This window comes from Mustela putorius, unplaced genomic scaffold, assembly GCF_011764305.1.
Source record: "Mustela putorius furo isolate JIRA1106 unplaced genomic scaffold, ASM1176430v1.1 tig00000508_pilon_pilon_pilon, whole genome shotgun sequence".
Lineage (NCBI taxonomy): Eukaryota > Metazoa > Chordata > Mammalia > Carnivora > Mustelidae > Mustela > Mustela putorius.
This window is the reverse complement of record NW_025421402.1, coordinates 2,501,434-2,514,042: the sequence shown is the minus strand read 5'-3', so window position 1 is coordinate 2,514,042 and position 12,609 is coordinate 2,501,434. Positions and strand designations below refer to the sequence as shown.

General features: G+C 51.7%; 1 protein-coding gene across 1 annotated transcript in view; it reads left to right on the top strand.

Annotated features, from left to right (window-relative positions):
- The first annotated feature begins 1,286 nt into the window (after positions 1 to 1,286).
- Positions 1,287 to 12,609, top strand: part of LMOD1 (leiomodin 1) — a 40,176-nt gene continuing 28,853 nt past the window's right edge. Inside the window, exon 1 of the mRNA XM_004756289.3 lies at positions 1,287 to 1,793. Within this exon, the coding sequence (XP_004756346.1) occupies positions 1,533 to 1,793 (261 nt within the window). The 5' untranslated portion in view covers positions 1,287 to 1,532. The remainder of the gene's footprint in view (positions 1,794 to 12,609) is intronic.

Sequence of the window (12,609 nt, the reverse complement as noted above, 5' to 3'; positions counted from 1 at the left end):
GACTCACTGACAGAATGATGACTGCCTTTTAAAAATGACAACCCCCAGGATTCTCTAAGCCCATCTTCCACCTTGCCTCTCAGGTCTACCTGACTCACCTCTGCACTCCAGTCCCCCCGCGTCAGTCCTGGCCCCACCTCAGCCTTAACCTAAAGCTGGACTAGTAGACATTAAACGCAGGGCCAAGTTTTTGACCCAGACGATTTCTGGACTCAGCAAATGCTGATCAGGTGACTGTCTCTTTCTGGCTTGGGATGGAAAGAGGCCAGGAAAGATCGAAGCATCTACCCCGATGGGTTACACCAGGGCTTCTAGAAGGGATTTGGTGGCAGGAGGCGGGGGGAGCAGGAGATTGAGTGTCTCTGTGACTTGTGCAGGCAGCATGATGGATGAGCAGTGGAAAGCCCTTTTATGAAACATGCCAGGCCTGCTGCAACAGTATCCCTCCCAACAGCCCAGAATTATATTTCCCTGAAGACACACTCAATAGTGCTTTGGATTTGCATGTGGAGGGTCCTGAAGGAGGTCTGTCTACAGGTGCCCCTGCAGAGGAAGAAGCAGCTGAGAGCAGAGGGAGGTTTGAACCCTCTTCCCAAAACCCTTGGCGCTTCCTAGAAATGGACAGTCCTTTAAGAGTTCTCTGACTTGTGCGGGTCATACTCTCCCACCCCCCACCCCCAACAGCCTACCAGTTTTCAGTTTGGGTACACAGTGAAGATTTATTTTCTCTCTCTCTCTCTCTCAAGTAGTAGCTAAGCCTCTGATGCTTGGCACATAGGTTCTTCTGGGCAGAGAGAATGGGTGGGCGGGTAGTTGGGGGTATCTGGAATCACCTATCTTTCCTGTAGCTGGAAACAGCCGGGAGTCCCCCGGCACATTACCAAATACAGTAGAAAGGAGTCAGTGGACCACGCACGGATCACGACAACAACCAGCCGGGATGCAGACGTCAGATATGTGCTTGAGCCCGGCATGCCTGGGGCTGGCCTGTTCCTGACCACCCCCCCCGCCCCCACCCACCCTGGCCCGGTCCCTGCTTTTCTGGCTCTCCTGTGGCTCTGATCAGTTTCTGCCAGCCTCTGCATTTTTGTATCTTTTTCTCATTGCGTGGCCCCCTTGTCTTTAAAAGGCTAAATGCTCTGTACTAAATTTGGTCACACAGAGCTCCAAGATTCCCTGGAATGTCCTCAAGTTTCAAACGGCTCTGACAGCGAGGCGGGACCCGCCCCCTGCGTGGGGATTGGCTTCTCCTTTCAGGGCCGGGCAGTTGTCAAGTCTTATTGGCCCCCGGCGAGACCAGCCCGGGTCCACTAGCCCGGGGCTTCCCAGCGAGCTTGCAGTTAACACTTGGGCACCTGTGGCACTGCGGGGCAGGGCGGAAGAGCCACGTCCTCAATCAGTTGGGGGGTCTGCTCCCAAACCCACTCTGCGCATCCAGACCAGCTGGTGCCTCCCCCTCACGGCCCCCCGCCCCCAGGACCCCCGTAGCTTCCCCCCAACACCCCGCAAGAGCCACAGCCCACTTTGCCAAGATGTCCAAGGTAGCCAAGTATCGCCGGCAGGTGAGTGAAGACCCCGACATCGACAGCCTGCTGTCCACCCTGTCTCCCGAGGAGATGGAGGAGCTGGAGAAGGAGCTGGACGTGGTGGACCCCGACGGGAGCATCCCCGTGGGCCTGCGGCAGAGAAACCAGACCGATAAGCAGTCCGTGGGCACGTACAACCGGGAAGCCATGCTCAACTTCTGTGAAAAGGAGAGCAAGAAGCTTATTCAGAGGGAGCTGTCCATGGACGTGAGTGAGCAATACGTGCGAGGGAAGGGGGGAGGGCGGGGAGGGCAGGGGGACCCGCACTCGTGACTAGGATGCTTCTCTCCTCCGAGGAAACGGTCTCTTTGGCAAGAGATGGAACGCTTCAGCACCGATTACCATCTGCTGAGCGTGCAGCGTGAACCTCTTACCCCTAATTTCTGTTATAAAGCACAAATTGGCTCTGTTGGGAGAACTCAGCATCCTGCAGTGGCAGATAGAGCTGCTGGTAGGTTGGGAGCTGGAGAACGTCCTTGAAGCGTTCATTGTCAAGTTGATTTCATCCTTGTCCCCCTGCACATTCACTCTACCCCTTGTGGGGGAGAAGGCAGGGGATAGAATGATGCGTGCTGTCTCTTGGCAGTCACCCCAGAAAAGAAAGTCAGGTCTCCTTGCAGAACTGCTTGTCTTCAAGCCCTCTGGCCCCATGGGCAACTCGTGGCACATGGATGATTTGAGGAAGCTCAGGGGCATGTGAGCTTCCCAAAGCAACGGTCAGGAGTCAGGGGTCAAGGGTTGGGGGTTTGTGAGGTAGGAAATGCTCTTCACCTGGTGGCTTCAGTTACCCTCACAGGAAAGGTGGTGTTTGTACTTCCTAAAGGAACATCTTGAGGGAACATCCCTTCCTTTTAGTCGTAAGTCCTTTTACAAGCCAGCAAGTCCCCTTTGCTGGGGGATAAAGATAGTTCCCAGCAGGGTTGTGCCTTGAGGAGGGGACAGTGGAAGGACAAGGGCAGGAGGGCCATTTTGGAAACATCTGCCAATGTCTAGGATGGGCTTAAGCAAAACCTGTTTTTGTTTTCCCGGCTTGGCCTGGAGGAGTTCTTTATTTGCCATGTGTTTGTATGTGAGTTTTCTTGGGACAAACTAGACTAGCCTCCCCCTGAGTGTGACTCATAGAGCCCCTCATCCGCTGTAGAGAGGGGTTAGTGGGAAAACTGTCTTCTCTTTGTGAGCTGGTTCTTACTGGCCACGTCTCTTGTCCTTGTGGATTCTTGCATGAGAAAGTTCAGTGTCAGTTCTTGTCCTTTGTTTTACTTCTATGGAAACCAAGACCCAGAGGTTCACGTGATATGTTCATTCTCCCAGAGGGAATGAGAAAGGCAACAGTATCTCCCGGAACTTCTGTGACATGTCTGGCTGGGTAGGAGTTTGCGCTGGACACTAGTCACAGAGCACGTTTGCGGACAGAGCCCTGGCTCCTTGAGTGTAGGGCTGGGGGAGGGAGGGATGAGGGAAAATGAGATAGGGGAACTGGACCTCTCTCTCTGTCCCGACCACCTTGGGCCCATGTTTAAGGCTTCACTAAGAAGCTAGGAGCGAGGGGAGTCAGAGGCTCAGAAATTCATTACCCTGTGGACAAGGGGATTGCCTTTGATGCCGCCACTCGGATAATGATGAGCAAATACTAGAACATTCATAGAAAGGATGAGAAGATATAGGGGACTCCCTGTGAGGGCCTGGTCCTTCAAGACAGCTATCGGGACATGTAGGGAGAGCCAGGCAGCACACCCAAGGCTTTGGCCTCTCTGTAAATCTCCCACTTGGATCCCCGACTTCCACTCTGAAGCCTGACCCTCCTCTTCCCTCCCTCCTAGTCCCCAGACTCTGTGCCCAGTGGCTTCTGGTATATAGAAAGATACTCCTGAGGCTAAAGTCAAATGCAGAACATTCTTTTTTTTTTTTTTTAAGATTTTATTTATTTATTTGACAGACAGAGATCACAAGTAGGCAGAGAGGCAGAGAGAGAGAGGAGGAAGCAGGCTTCCCACTAAGCAGAGAGCCCGATGCGGGGTTCGATCCCAGGACCCTGGGATCACGACCGGAGCCGAAGGCAGAGGCTTTAACCCACTGAGCCACCCAGGCGCCCCATTGCAGAACATTCTTAATCCCAAAGCAGGATGCTTAGGCTATGGAGAGTGTGAGGGGCTCTGGGACTCCTGGAAATTGCATTTGCAAAAGGCTTTTTTCTTTTTGCAAATGCAATTTGCTGAAAGCCTGGCGAACCTCACCTCCCCAGCCCCACTTCCCTCACCCCTGCCAGTGGTACCTTTGTTTCTGCCAACAGAGTCCGAGTCAAGGAATGGAGGGTGGTGTGTGTATGTGTATGCATCTTCAGTATGAGAAGATGGCTACGGGGCCCATTTTTCCCTTGGAGGGAGAGGCTGTCCCCATTCTTCCTCATCCAGTCCAAAGGCATGTGTCGCCAGAGTGGCTGAGTGGAGTTGTGGGTGCATCACGAGCCATGAGCAGAAGTCATCTCTGTAAGTTGGGATGAATGGCAATGAACCCAACCAAGTGACTTCTTCGGCACCATTAGCAAGCTAGTAAGTGCGGGCTTAAGAACTTGGATTTAGGTGCCAGAAAAGCCTGGTTTGAGTACCAACCTCTCTTCCTAAGAGCATAACTAAGTAACTTACAAGTTATCCAGTCTGCCACCTTCCCCTCAGCTACACAGTATCCAGCCTGCAGGATTGTTGTAAGAACCGAGAGGACAATAGTGGAAAGCACTTAGCACAGGGCTTGGCATATAATAAGTGTGTGATAAATGACAGCTATGCAATTATTAATTCACTGATGTTACCCCTGCCCAGCTCCTCCCTTTCTTTAAAGCCAAGCCCAACTGCTCAGCTAGGGGCCAAAGTAAGCAATAAACAAGCAAGTCCCGGGTGGGTGCTCGGGCTGGGGGGCCTTGGACAGCGCAGACACAGAGCGGCTCCCAGTTGGGCTCCAGGCTGCTGGACTGGCTGTAGCTCTTCCTGCTAGTGGCCTTTGCTCCCGTGAGGAACTGACTGGAAGTTAGTCAAAACAGAGTAACTTGCCTCTAGGAAGTGCAGCAAAGTGAGCATTTACTTACTGAGAAGCTTCAATAGGCGAACATCTTCACCTTTTCCTTTATTTAAGCCTCGCACTTCTTGGGAGATAGGTATGTTCGTCCTCATGATACAGATCAGAAAATTGAGGCTCAGAGAAGTGAGTAAGGGCCCTAAGTTCACACAGCAACAAGTACCCAGCCGTGCTTCCTTCTCTCTGCCTCACCTGGGTACAAAAAAGAGCAATCATGCCAGCCCCTGTTCTGAGGAATTTATCATCTAATTAGGATCACAAAACACACACATACAGACCCCCACAGTGGTGTGACAGGGCTTATACTACCAATTCATAAGTTGTTGTGGGATCCCAGGGCTATCACACTGGTCTTTTCTGGCTGAATGCTCATCCCTGCCCCCAGGACTGGGAACATAAATAGTAAAACCAAGTGTGGCCTCCGGATTCAAAGTGTTAGAACTGAGTGTTGGTTAGGGAAGTAAATCCTGCCTCGATATTGGATGGCATTAGGAATTTTTGTTAATTCCTTTTAGGTGGGATAATGGTATTATGGATATACTTTTTATTTTTTATTCTTATTTTATTTTTTTTTTAAGATTTATTTATTTATTTATTTGACAGATAGATCACAAGTAGGCAGAGAGGCAGGCGGGAGGGCGGGAAGCAAGCTTCCCGCTGAACAGAGAGCCTGATGTGGGGCTCGATCCCAGGACCCTGAGATCATGACCTGAGCCGAAGGCAGAGGCTTAACCCACTGAGCCACCTAGGCACCCCCATGGATACACTTTTTAAAGGATCTTTGCCTTTTAAAGACACAAATCCTGAAATATTTATAGGAAAAACTGGTAGGATTAGGGCATTTGCTTTAAAGTAATGTGGGCAAGGGGAGTGGGAAGGGGTCAGGTGAACTGATGTTGTCCATCAGTTGATAACGTTGGGTCCACAAGCCTGCCTGTTAAACAGCTCTCTCTACTTTCATATGCTGGACATTTTCCATAACAAAAGGTTGGTTTGTTTTTTTTAGACAGACACTGAGAGTGGAAGCCTGGCCCAGTTTGGGTCTTAAGTTTTGATTTCTCCAGGGGAAGAGGAGGCCCAAGATTCATACTCTGGCTATACTGTTGGGTGGGTGGCTTCGCAGGTGACATCTCGGGCAGGCTTCTCCTTCAGTGGATAGAACACTCCAGGGCTGTCCTGGGTTGGTTTACCCCCTGCTTCATCAATATTCTTCTCTCTACCCCACCCCTGTGCCTCCTTCGGGTCTCAGGCACCACTTCCTCCAGGGAGTCTTCCCTGAATGCCAGGGAGGCAAGTGTCAGCGTCATGTCTGATCTGAGCACTCCGGGCCGCTGTGGACCAAAGCCATCCTGTTTTCTTATCTCTCTTCCTCACCGGCTTCTGTGATTCTGGTGGACAAGGGCTAACACTGGGCCTGGCATAGAGGTGGGCCCTTAACCTCTGTTTATTGAATGAATGTTAGGAGTAGGAGGTGGGGCTTGGCAGAGCTGACCCCTGGCTTGCTTCCCTCCCTTTAAAAGGACAGACCTCTCAGCCTGTGCGTTCTCCCCTAGTCCTTCTGGGGGGCTCTCCTTCTGTCCAGGTGGAAGACAAAACCCCTGGGCAGGTGTGTGGCCAAGAGCTCAGGGAAACCCATGTGCTTGGCTCAAGTTTCAGGAACCTGATCCCAGCAGGTCAACTCATGTGTTCTCTTTCCTTCCCAAGTGGGAAAGAAAATCTCCAGCCTGCCTCCCCTGTCCTTCTCCCTGGCGTTACCAGGGAATGGGGATTAGCACCTGTACCCAGCCAGGAGCAGAGGCAGCTGACCTGGGGGGTGGAGGAAGCTCTTTCAGGTTCTTCCTTGAGAAGCTAACCAGAAGTACCCCACTAGCCAGTCACCCAGCCTTCTGACCTTCCCTGCGGGTTTCTGGCTCACACAGCTTAGCGGTTCCCCTCCCCTACCAGGCCCAGTTCATGGCCCAGCATCAGCGGCTTCTCTATAGGGATGGGGACGCCAGGAAGGCCCGAGGCCGGCAGCACAACCCTCAGATTGCCCTTTGCAGAGGGCTGAGCCCTATCAAGAGTGGCCTGGGCGGCACGGCTCAACGATTAAGGAGATTAACCCCGACTGGTACACACCCAAAATAGCCCTGGGGTGGAGAGGGCAGAAGAGGTGATGGGGGCCTGTGGACCTGGGGAGGCGACCGCAGGCACCCAGGGGGGGTTAGACACGTTTAAATCTCTCTCCCTGGAGTCTGAAAAGTGTCTCCCTCTGGTTTGAAAGAGTAGTTACTCAATTTCTTAGACTGGGTGGTGGGATCCCCAGGTGTTTGTTTTCATTGTTGCTCCTACCCATAGTTGATATATTTTCTTCTTCATGTATCGACTCTCTGATTGATTAATTTTAAACTGTAAAGCCCCAGCAGCTGGTCCACACACAGTCCCCCGACCCCTGTCGCTCACCTTTTCTGAGCAGGACCGCGGGGAGAAGAGCGTGGGAGAATAGGACCCGTGGCAGGAGGGAGGCAGGCCAGGCAGGACCCAGGAGGAGATGCAAACATGAAACATGAGCGGAGAGAGGCAGATGGTCCGGGGAGGAGGATGAGCCCCACTGACCAAGGGCATCCGATAGGCTGGGGGCTTTGGGTCCCCACATCAAGGCAGGAAGAGGCAGATGTGAGCAGACACCCAGAGTGGAGACAAAATCCTCCTGTAACCTGGCTACCCTCCCTTGGCCTCTCTTTCTCCCCCAAGAGACTCTGGAGTACCTGTAGGGGACCATGTCAGCCTGCCAGAGCTGGCTCATGGTGCGCAAAGCCTAGGTGAAGTGCACTGGGAGACCTATAGAAGACAGAGGGGGTCAAGAGCGCTGTCCTTGGATGGAGATCCAGTCCACCCGCCTGAAGTCTATACACACACACACACACACACACACACACACTGCAGTCACTGCAACAAAGCACAATGACTGGGGGGCGGGGGAGGAGAAGTTGATATTCCTCTCTCTGCCAAGTTGGATAAACAAGAATATCCTGGACCGTAGTACACAGTCCTTTCCAGATCAGGCTGTGCTTTCTTGTTTATTGGATCGCTTTTGGCATAACCAGCAAGGAAAGAAGGGGTTTCAGAGACTCATTTCCCCTAAAGGGCCCCCTTAGCCCAGGGCAGTGTGGGGAATAGAAAGCCCATGGGGGTTTGGAACCAGATGGGACCAGGTGTGGTTCTGCTTCTGCCCCCCACACCACCACCATCACTCATGACCTGAGGAAGAGCCTCAACTTTCCTGAGTACCTTCTAGACTCAGAGGTGTTATTAACGCTATTTCATTAACATATAGCTGGTGGAGGCCCATTGCTTTACTGTCAAGAGGGAGGGTGACATCAGTCTGGAAGGGTTATCGTGAGGATTAAATTGGCTAAGGCACCCAGAAAGTGTCTGGCGGGTGAGCCGGTGAGCGACTTCTCCTCCCCTAAATTCCTCAGACTTTATACAGGTGTGTGCCAAATCAACCTTTGTTTTGTTAATCTTTCATGACATTAAAAGACAATCTGTCAGCAGGAGAGAGGGAAGGGCAGAAAGGCAGAGACGCCAGGACCTAGCTTAAGGAAAAAGGCAAGCTTACTTAACGACTTCCTGCCTGGTCCCCTTCTCTCCGTGTCTTTGAGCCTAATTTATTTTATGCCCCAGGCTCAAGGGCCCCCACTGGGTGGCTGGCTTGGAAACAGGGCAGACGCAGGGTAAATGGGCACTGGCGGGGAGGGCTGGGGACTAGTGAATTCTTGTCTGCAACATCCGGGAGCTCAGAAAAGCGTAGGCTGTTTTGGAACAGTTTGGCTTCGCTTGTGTCTGGGGTCTGCTGTTGAAACGACCAGTGGGCTTGGCAGGGTGCTGCTTAGGAGAGGATAAGGTGGGGCTGCTCCCACATACCTCTACCCCCTCCCCTGCCTTCCCTCAAGGGAAGGAACCACGGGGTGATCACATCCTCAGCCCTGACTTGCAGATCAGGTCAGCAGCCTCCTTCCTCCCCACCGATGCAGGACTGTGGGGGAACCCCCTCCCCAGGTGGAACATCCTGGGGGCAGAACTTCCGTGAAGCCCTGGGTATAGAATGTATTGAGTTCGTGTTGAGCTTAGCATCTTCAGAGTCTGGCTAGACCTGGAAGCAGGTCCTCTCTGCTAGTGGCTGGCTGTGTGGCCCAAATTATTTTACCTCTCTGAGCCTGCGTTTCCCCATCTTTAAAATGGAAACAACACCTTGTCATAGGATAGTTGTGAGGTTTAAAGCAAAATAACAGGGGGGCACCTGGGTGGCTCAGTGGTTAAAGCCTCAGCCTTTGGCTCAGGTCCTGATCCCAGAGTCCTGGGATCGAGCCCCGCTTTGGGCTCTCTGCTCAGCGGGGAGCCTGCTTCCCTCTCTTTCTCTCTGCCAGCCTCTCTGCCTACTTGTGATCTCTGTCTGTCAAATAAATAAATAAAATCTTTTTTTAAAAAAAAAGCAAAGTAACATTCATAAAGCTGGGAGCAGAGTGCTGGGTTGGAAACTTGGTAGTGAGGGCTAAACCCTGAACTTGAGTTTCCTCTCTTGCCTTCACTGCTCTTCCCTCCATCCTGTCCAGGACTCAGCATCCTTTTCCAAGGCAGGATTTAAGAATTCTGTTCTGTATCTACCAGGAGGGAGGACGACTCACGACTCCACTAAATCATTAATTCTCCAACTATTTAGGAAGTTTCTGTTATATTAGGCGCTTCTGAAGGCTGGCATAGAGTACGGAGTCAGACAGACAGTTGCCTGCTCTTGGGATGCTTCTAATGGGTGAGACAGAGAATACACGTTCTTCAATATACAGATCCCATAGAACATATGCACATCCCATAGAACATATACATGGCACATACACGTAAAGGAGAAGAATGCACTTTCAGGAAAGGGTCTGTGATGATTTCCTATAAAGTGGTCAGGGAAGATACCGCTTAAGACGTGACTCAGGCTCAGACCCTGCAAAGGACCCAAGGAGCCAGCCAACGGGAAGGTCTGGAGAAAGCTTTCCAAGTGGAGGGAACGGCGCCTAGAAAGACTTGGGTAGGGGAGGAGGTTTAATATGTCCAAGGAAAAGCCAGGCCAGTGTAACTGGACCAGGGTGAGCAAGTGGTGGGGTCAGGGGCTTGGAGGAGATAAAGGCCCAGAAGTCAGAGGATTCACATAATGCAGGACCTTACAGCTCAGCAGAGGGATTTTGGGATTTTTATTCCAAGGGTGGTGAGACGTCATTGGAGCGTTTAGAGCAAGGGAGAGATGTGATCTGATCTAGGTTTTTTTTGTTTTGTTTTGTTTTTTAAAGATTTTTATTTATTTATTTGACAAACAGAGATCACAAATAGGCAGAGAGGCAGGCAGAGAGAGAGGAAGGGAAGCAGGCTCCCTGCTGAGCAGAGAGCCGGATACAGGGCTCCATCCCAGGACCCCGAGACCATGACCTGAGCCGAAGGCAGAGGCCCAACCCACTGAGCCACCCAGGTGCCCCCTGATCTAGGTTTTTAAAAGGATCTGTCACTCTGCCAGCTTTCAGATAGATGGTAGGAAGGCAAGCCTGGGGGAGAAGGGAGCCCCGCTAGAAAGGTGTGCAGTAGCTCAGGCAAGAGGCCGAGGATGGCTGGAGGAGAAGTGGTCAGATTCAGGAAACACCTCAAAGGTAGCACAGACAGGACTGGCTAACTCACTGGGGCAAAGAGAGGGGTGAGGGGCCCAGGTCTGCCTGAGCTCTGGGCTAGGTTTGATGCCATTTACTGAGGTAGGAAACAGTGGAAGAGGAGTGGTTTAGGGGAGATCAAGAACTCGATCTGAAGGAGTTAAGTTCGTGGCGCTTGGTAGACGTCAAAGAGCAAGCACTGGGTTGGCTGAACACGTACCAGTCTGGAGCTCAGTGGCGCGGTAGAGCTGAAGTCTCCATCTGGGGGCCATTAGCGTCTAGATGACACTATAAACCAGGAGCGTGGAAGAGGCCACGTGGGAAGAACGTGTGGATGAAGAGCCGAGGGCCAAGGACCATGCCCTCTGTTACCCAGCATTTAGGCACTGGAAGTAGAGAAGGGGCCCATGAAGGAAGGAGACTGAGAGAGGTGGGCGGGAGCTCGGAGCGGCTTCACAAAAGCAAGTGGGCAGGGGGCTTCTAAGAGGAGCCTCTACTGTGTCCGTTCTTGCTGAGAGGTCTAATAAGATGAGAACAGAGAATCGACTGTTGTCACTGGAAAGATGGAAGCCACTGAGACCTCGACAAGATGGGGGTCACTGCAGCGAAGCGTGGGCTCGAGAGGGACAATGGTCAGTGAGGACTAGAGATAAAGAATACAGACCAGTGTCTTCGATTTGTTCCCCCAGTTTTGTTCTAATGAGAAACAGGGAAGTAGGGTGGCTATGGGAAGTAAATGTGGAGTTAAAGGGGGATTTTTTTTCTTTTTAAGACGGAATACAATAGCATGTTTATATGTTAGGGGGGTTGGTTCAGTAGAGCGGGGACCCTCAATGGTGCTGGAAAAGGCTGGAAAAGGGATGGAATGCACTGGAGTGGAGGGGTTGGCCTTGGCAGCGGGCAGTCACCTTTTCTGTGGGGAGGGAAGACAGCGGAGACCGGCAAGGAGGGACGCAGGGTGCTAAGTGGTCAGGGAACGATGAGGTTGGTCTGCTCTGTGGGGACGCAGGCAAGGTGCTGCTCTGGGAGGGACCCCCTGGCGGCTGGACACGGGCTGGACTGAAGCGGGGAGAAACTGACGAGGCCGTGATGGTAGTCAGAGGTTAAACGTCAGGTCACAAGAAAAATGCTCAGTGCTCCCTGGATGGGGTAGAGAAAACACCGAAACGCTTCCAGAGCTGACATCGGGCACGTGACCAGTCAACAGACAGCAGCCAGCTCCAGAGCAGCCTGAAAATCCAGCAGATTGTCACCTCCAATGCCTCCTTCTTCTGTCCTCAAGGCCACCCGTGCCCAAGGAGAAGGAAGGAGCACACAGGTCCCTTCCCAGCACACAGCTGACAGCCTTGGGTTTACAAGGCAAGCGTGGGGGTGGGGAGGGTCTGGGGCTCACTCCCGGCTTGACTGTCTCGTAGCTACGTGGCCTTAGACAGGAACTGAACGTGTCTAAGCTTTACTTTCTTTTCTTTGTATTCTTTAATGCCTTTTCTGTGTCTCATTTTATGTTTGACAATAGCAGATTTTTTCCAACACTTTGTTTTTATCGAAATATAAAACACATATAGAAAAGTATCCAAAACGCAAATGTAGAGTGTCATGAATTCTCACAAAGGCAATAAGAAGGAGAACGTTGCGGGCCCTGCGGGACCCCCACCCACTCTCTGGCTCTACCCCCTTCCTCCCTGCCATAGGAACTTCTATCCTGACTCTCCGATCTCATAGGTTAGTCTTGCCGGTTTTTAATTTTATATATATATACACATACACACACACATATATATATATATTTACATTACACATATAACATCCATACACATTTATAATCATACAGTAGGTGTTCTTTTGTATTCTGCTTTTTTTTTTTTAAAATAAGATTTTATTTATTTGACAGAGAGAAAGTGAGAGAGAGCATGAGTGGGGGGAGTGGCAGGCAGAGGGAGAGGGAGAAGCAGGCTCTCCGATGAGCAGAGAGCCCCATGTGGGACTTGATTCCAGCACCCTGAGATCATGACCTGAGCTGAAGGCAGACACTGAACCGACTGAACCACCCAGGTTCCCCCGTACTCTGCTTCTTTTTTCTTTTCTTTTCTTTTCTTTTCTTTTTTTTAAGATTTTATTTATTTGACAGAGAGAGATAGATCACAAGCAGGCAGAAAGGCAGGCATCTGGGGAGGGGGAAGCAGGCTCCCTGCCGAGCAGAGAGCCCGATGCGGGGTCTCGATCCCAGGACCCTGAGATCATAACACAAGCCAAAGGCAAATGCTTATCCCGCTGAGCCACCCACACAC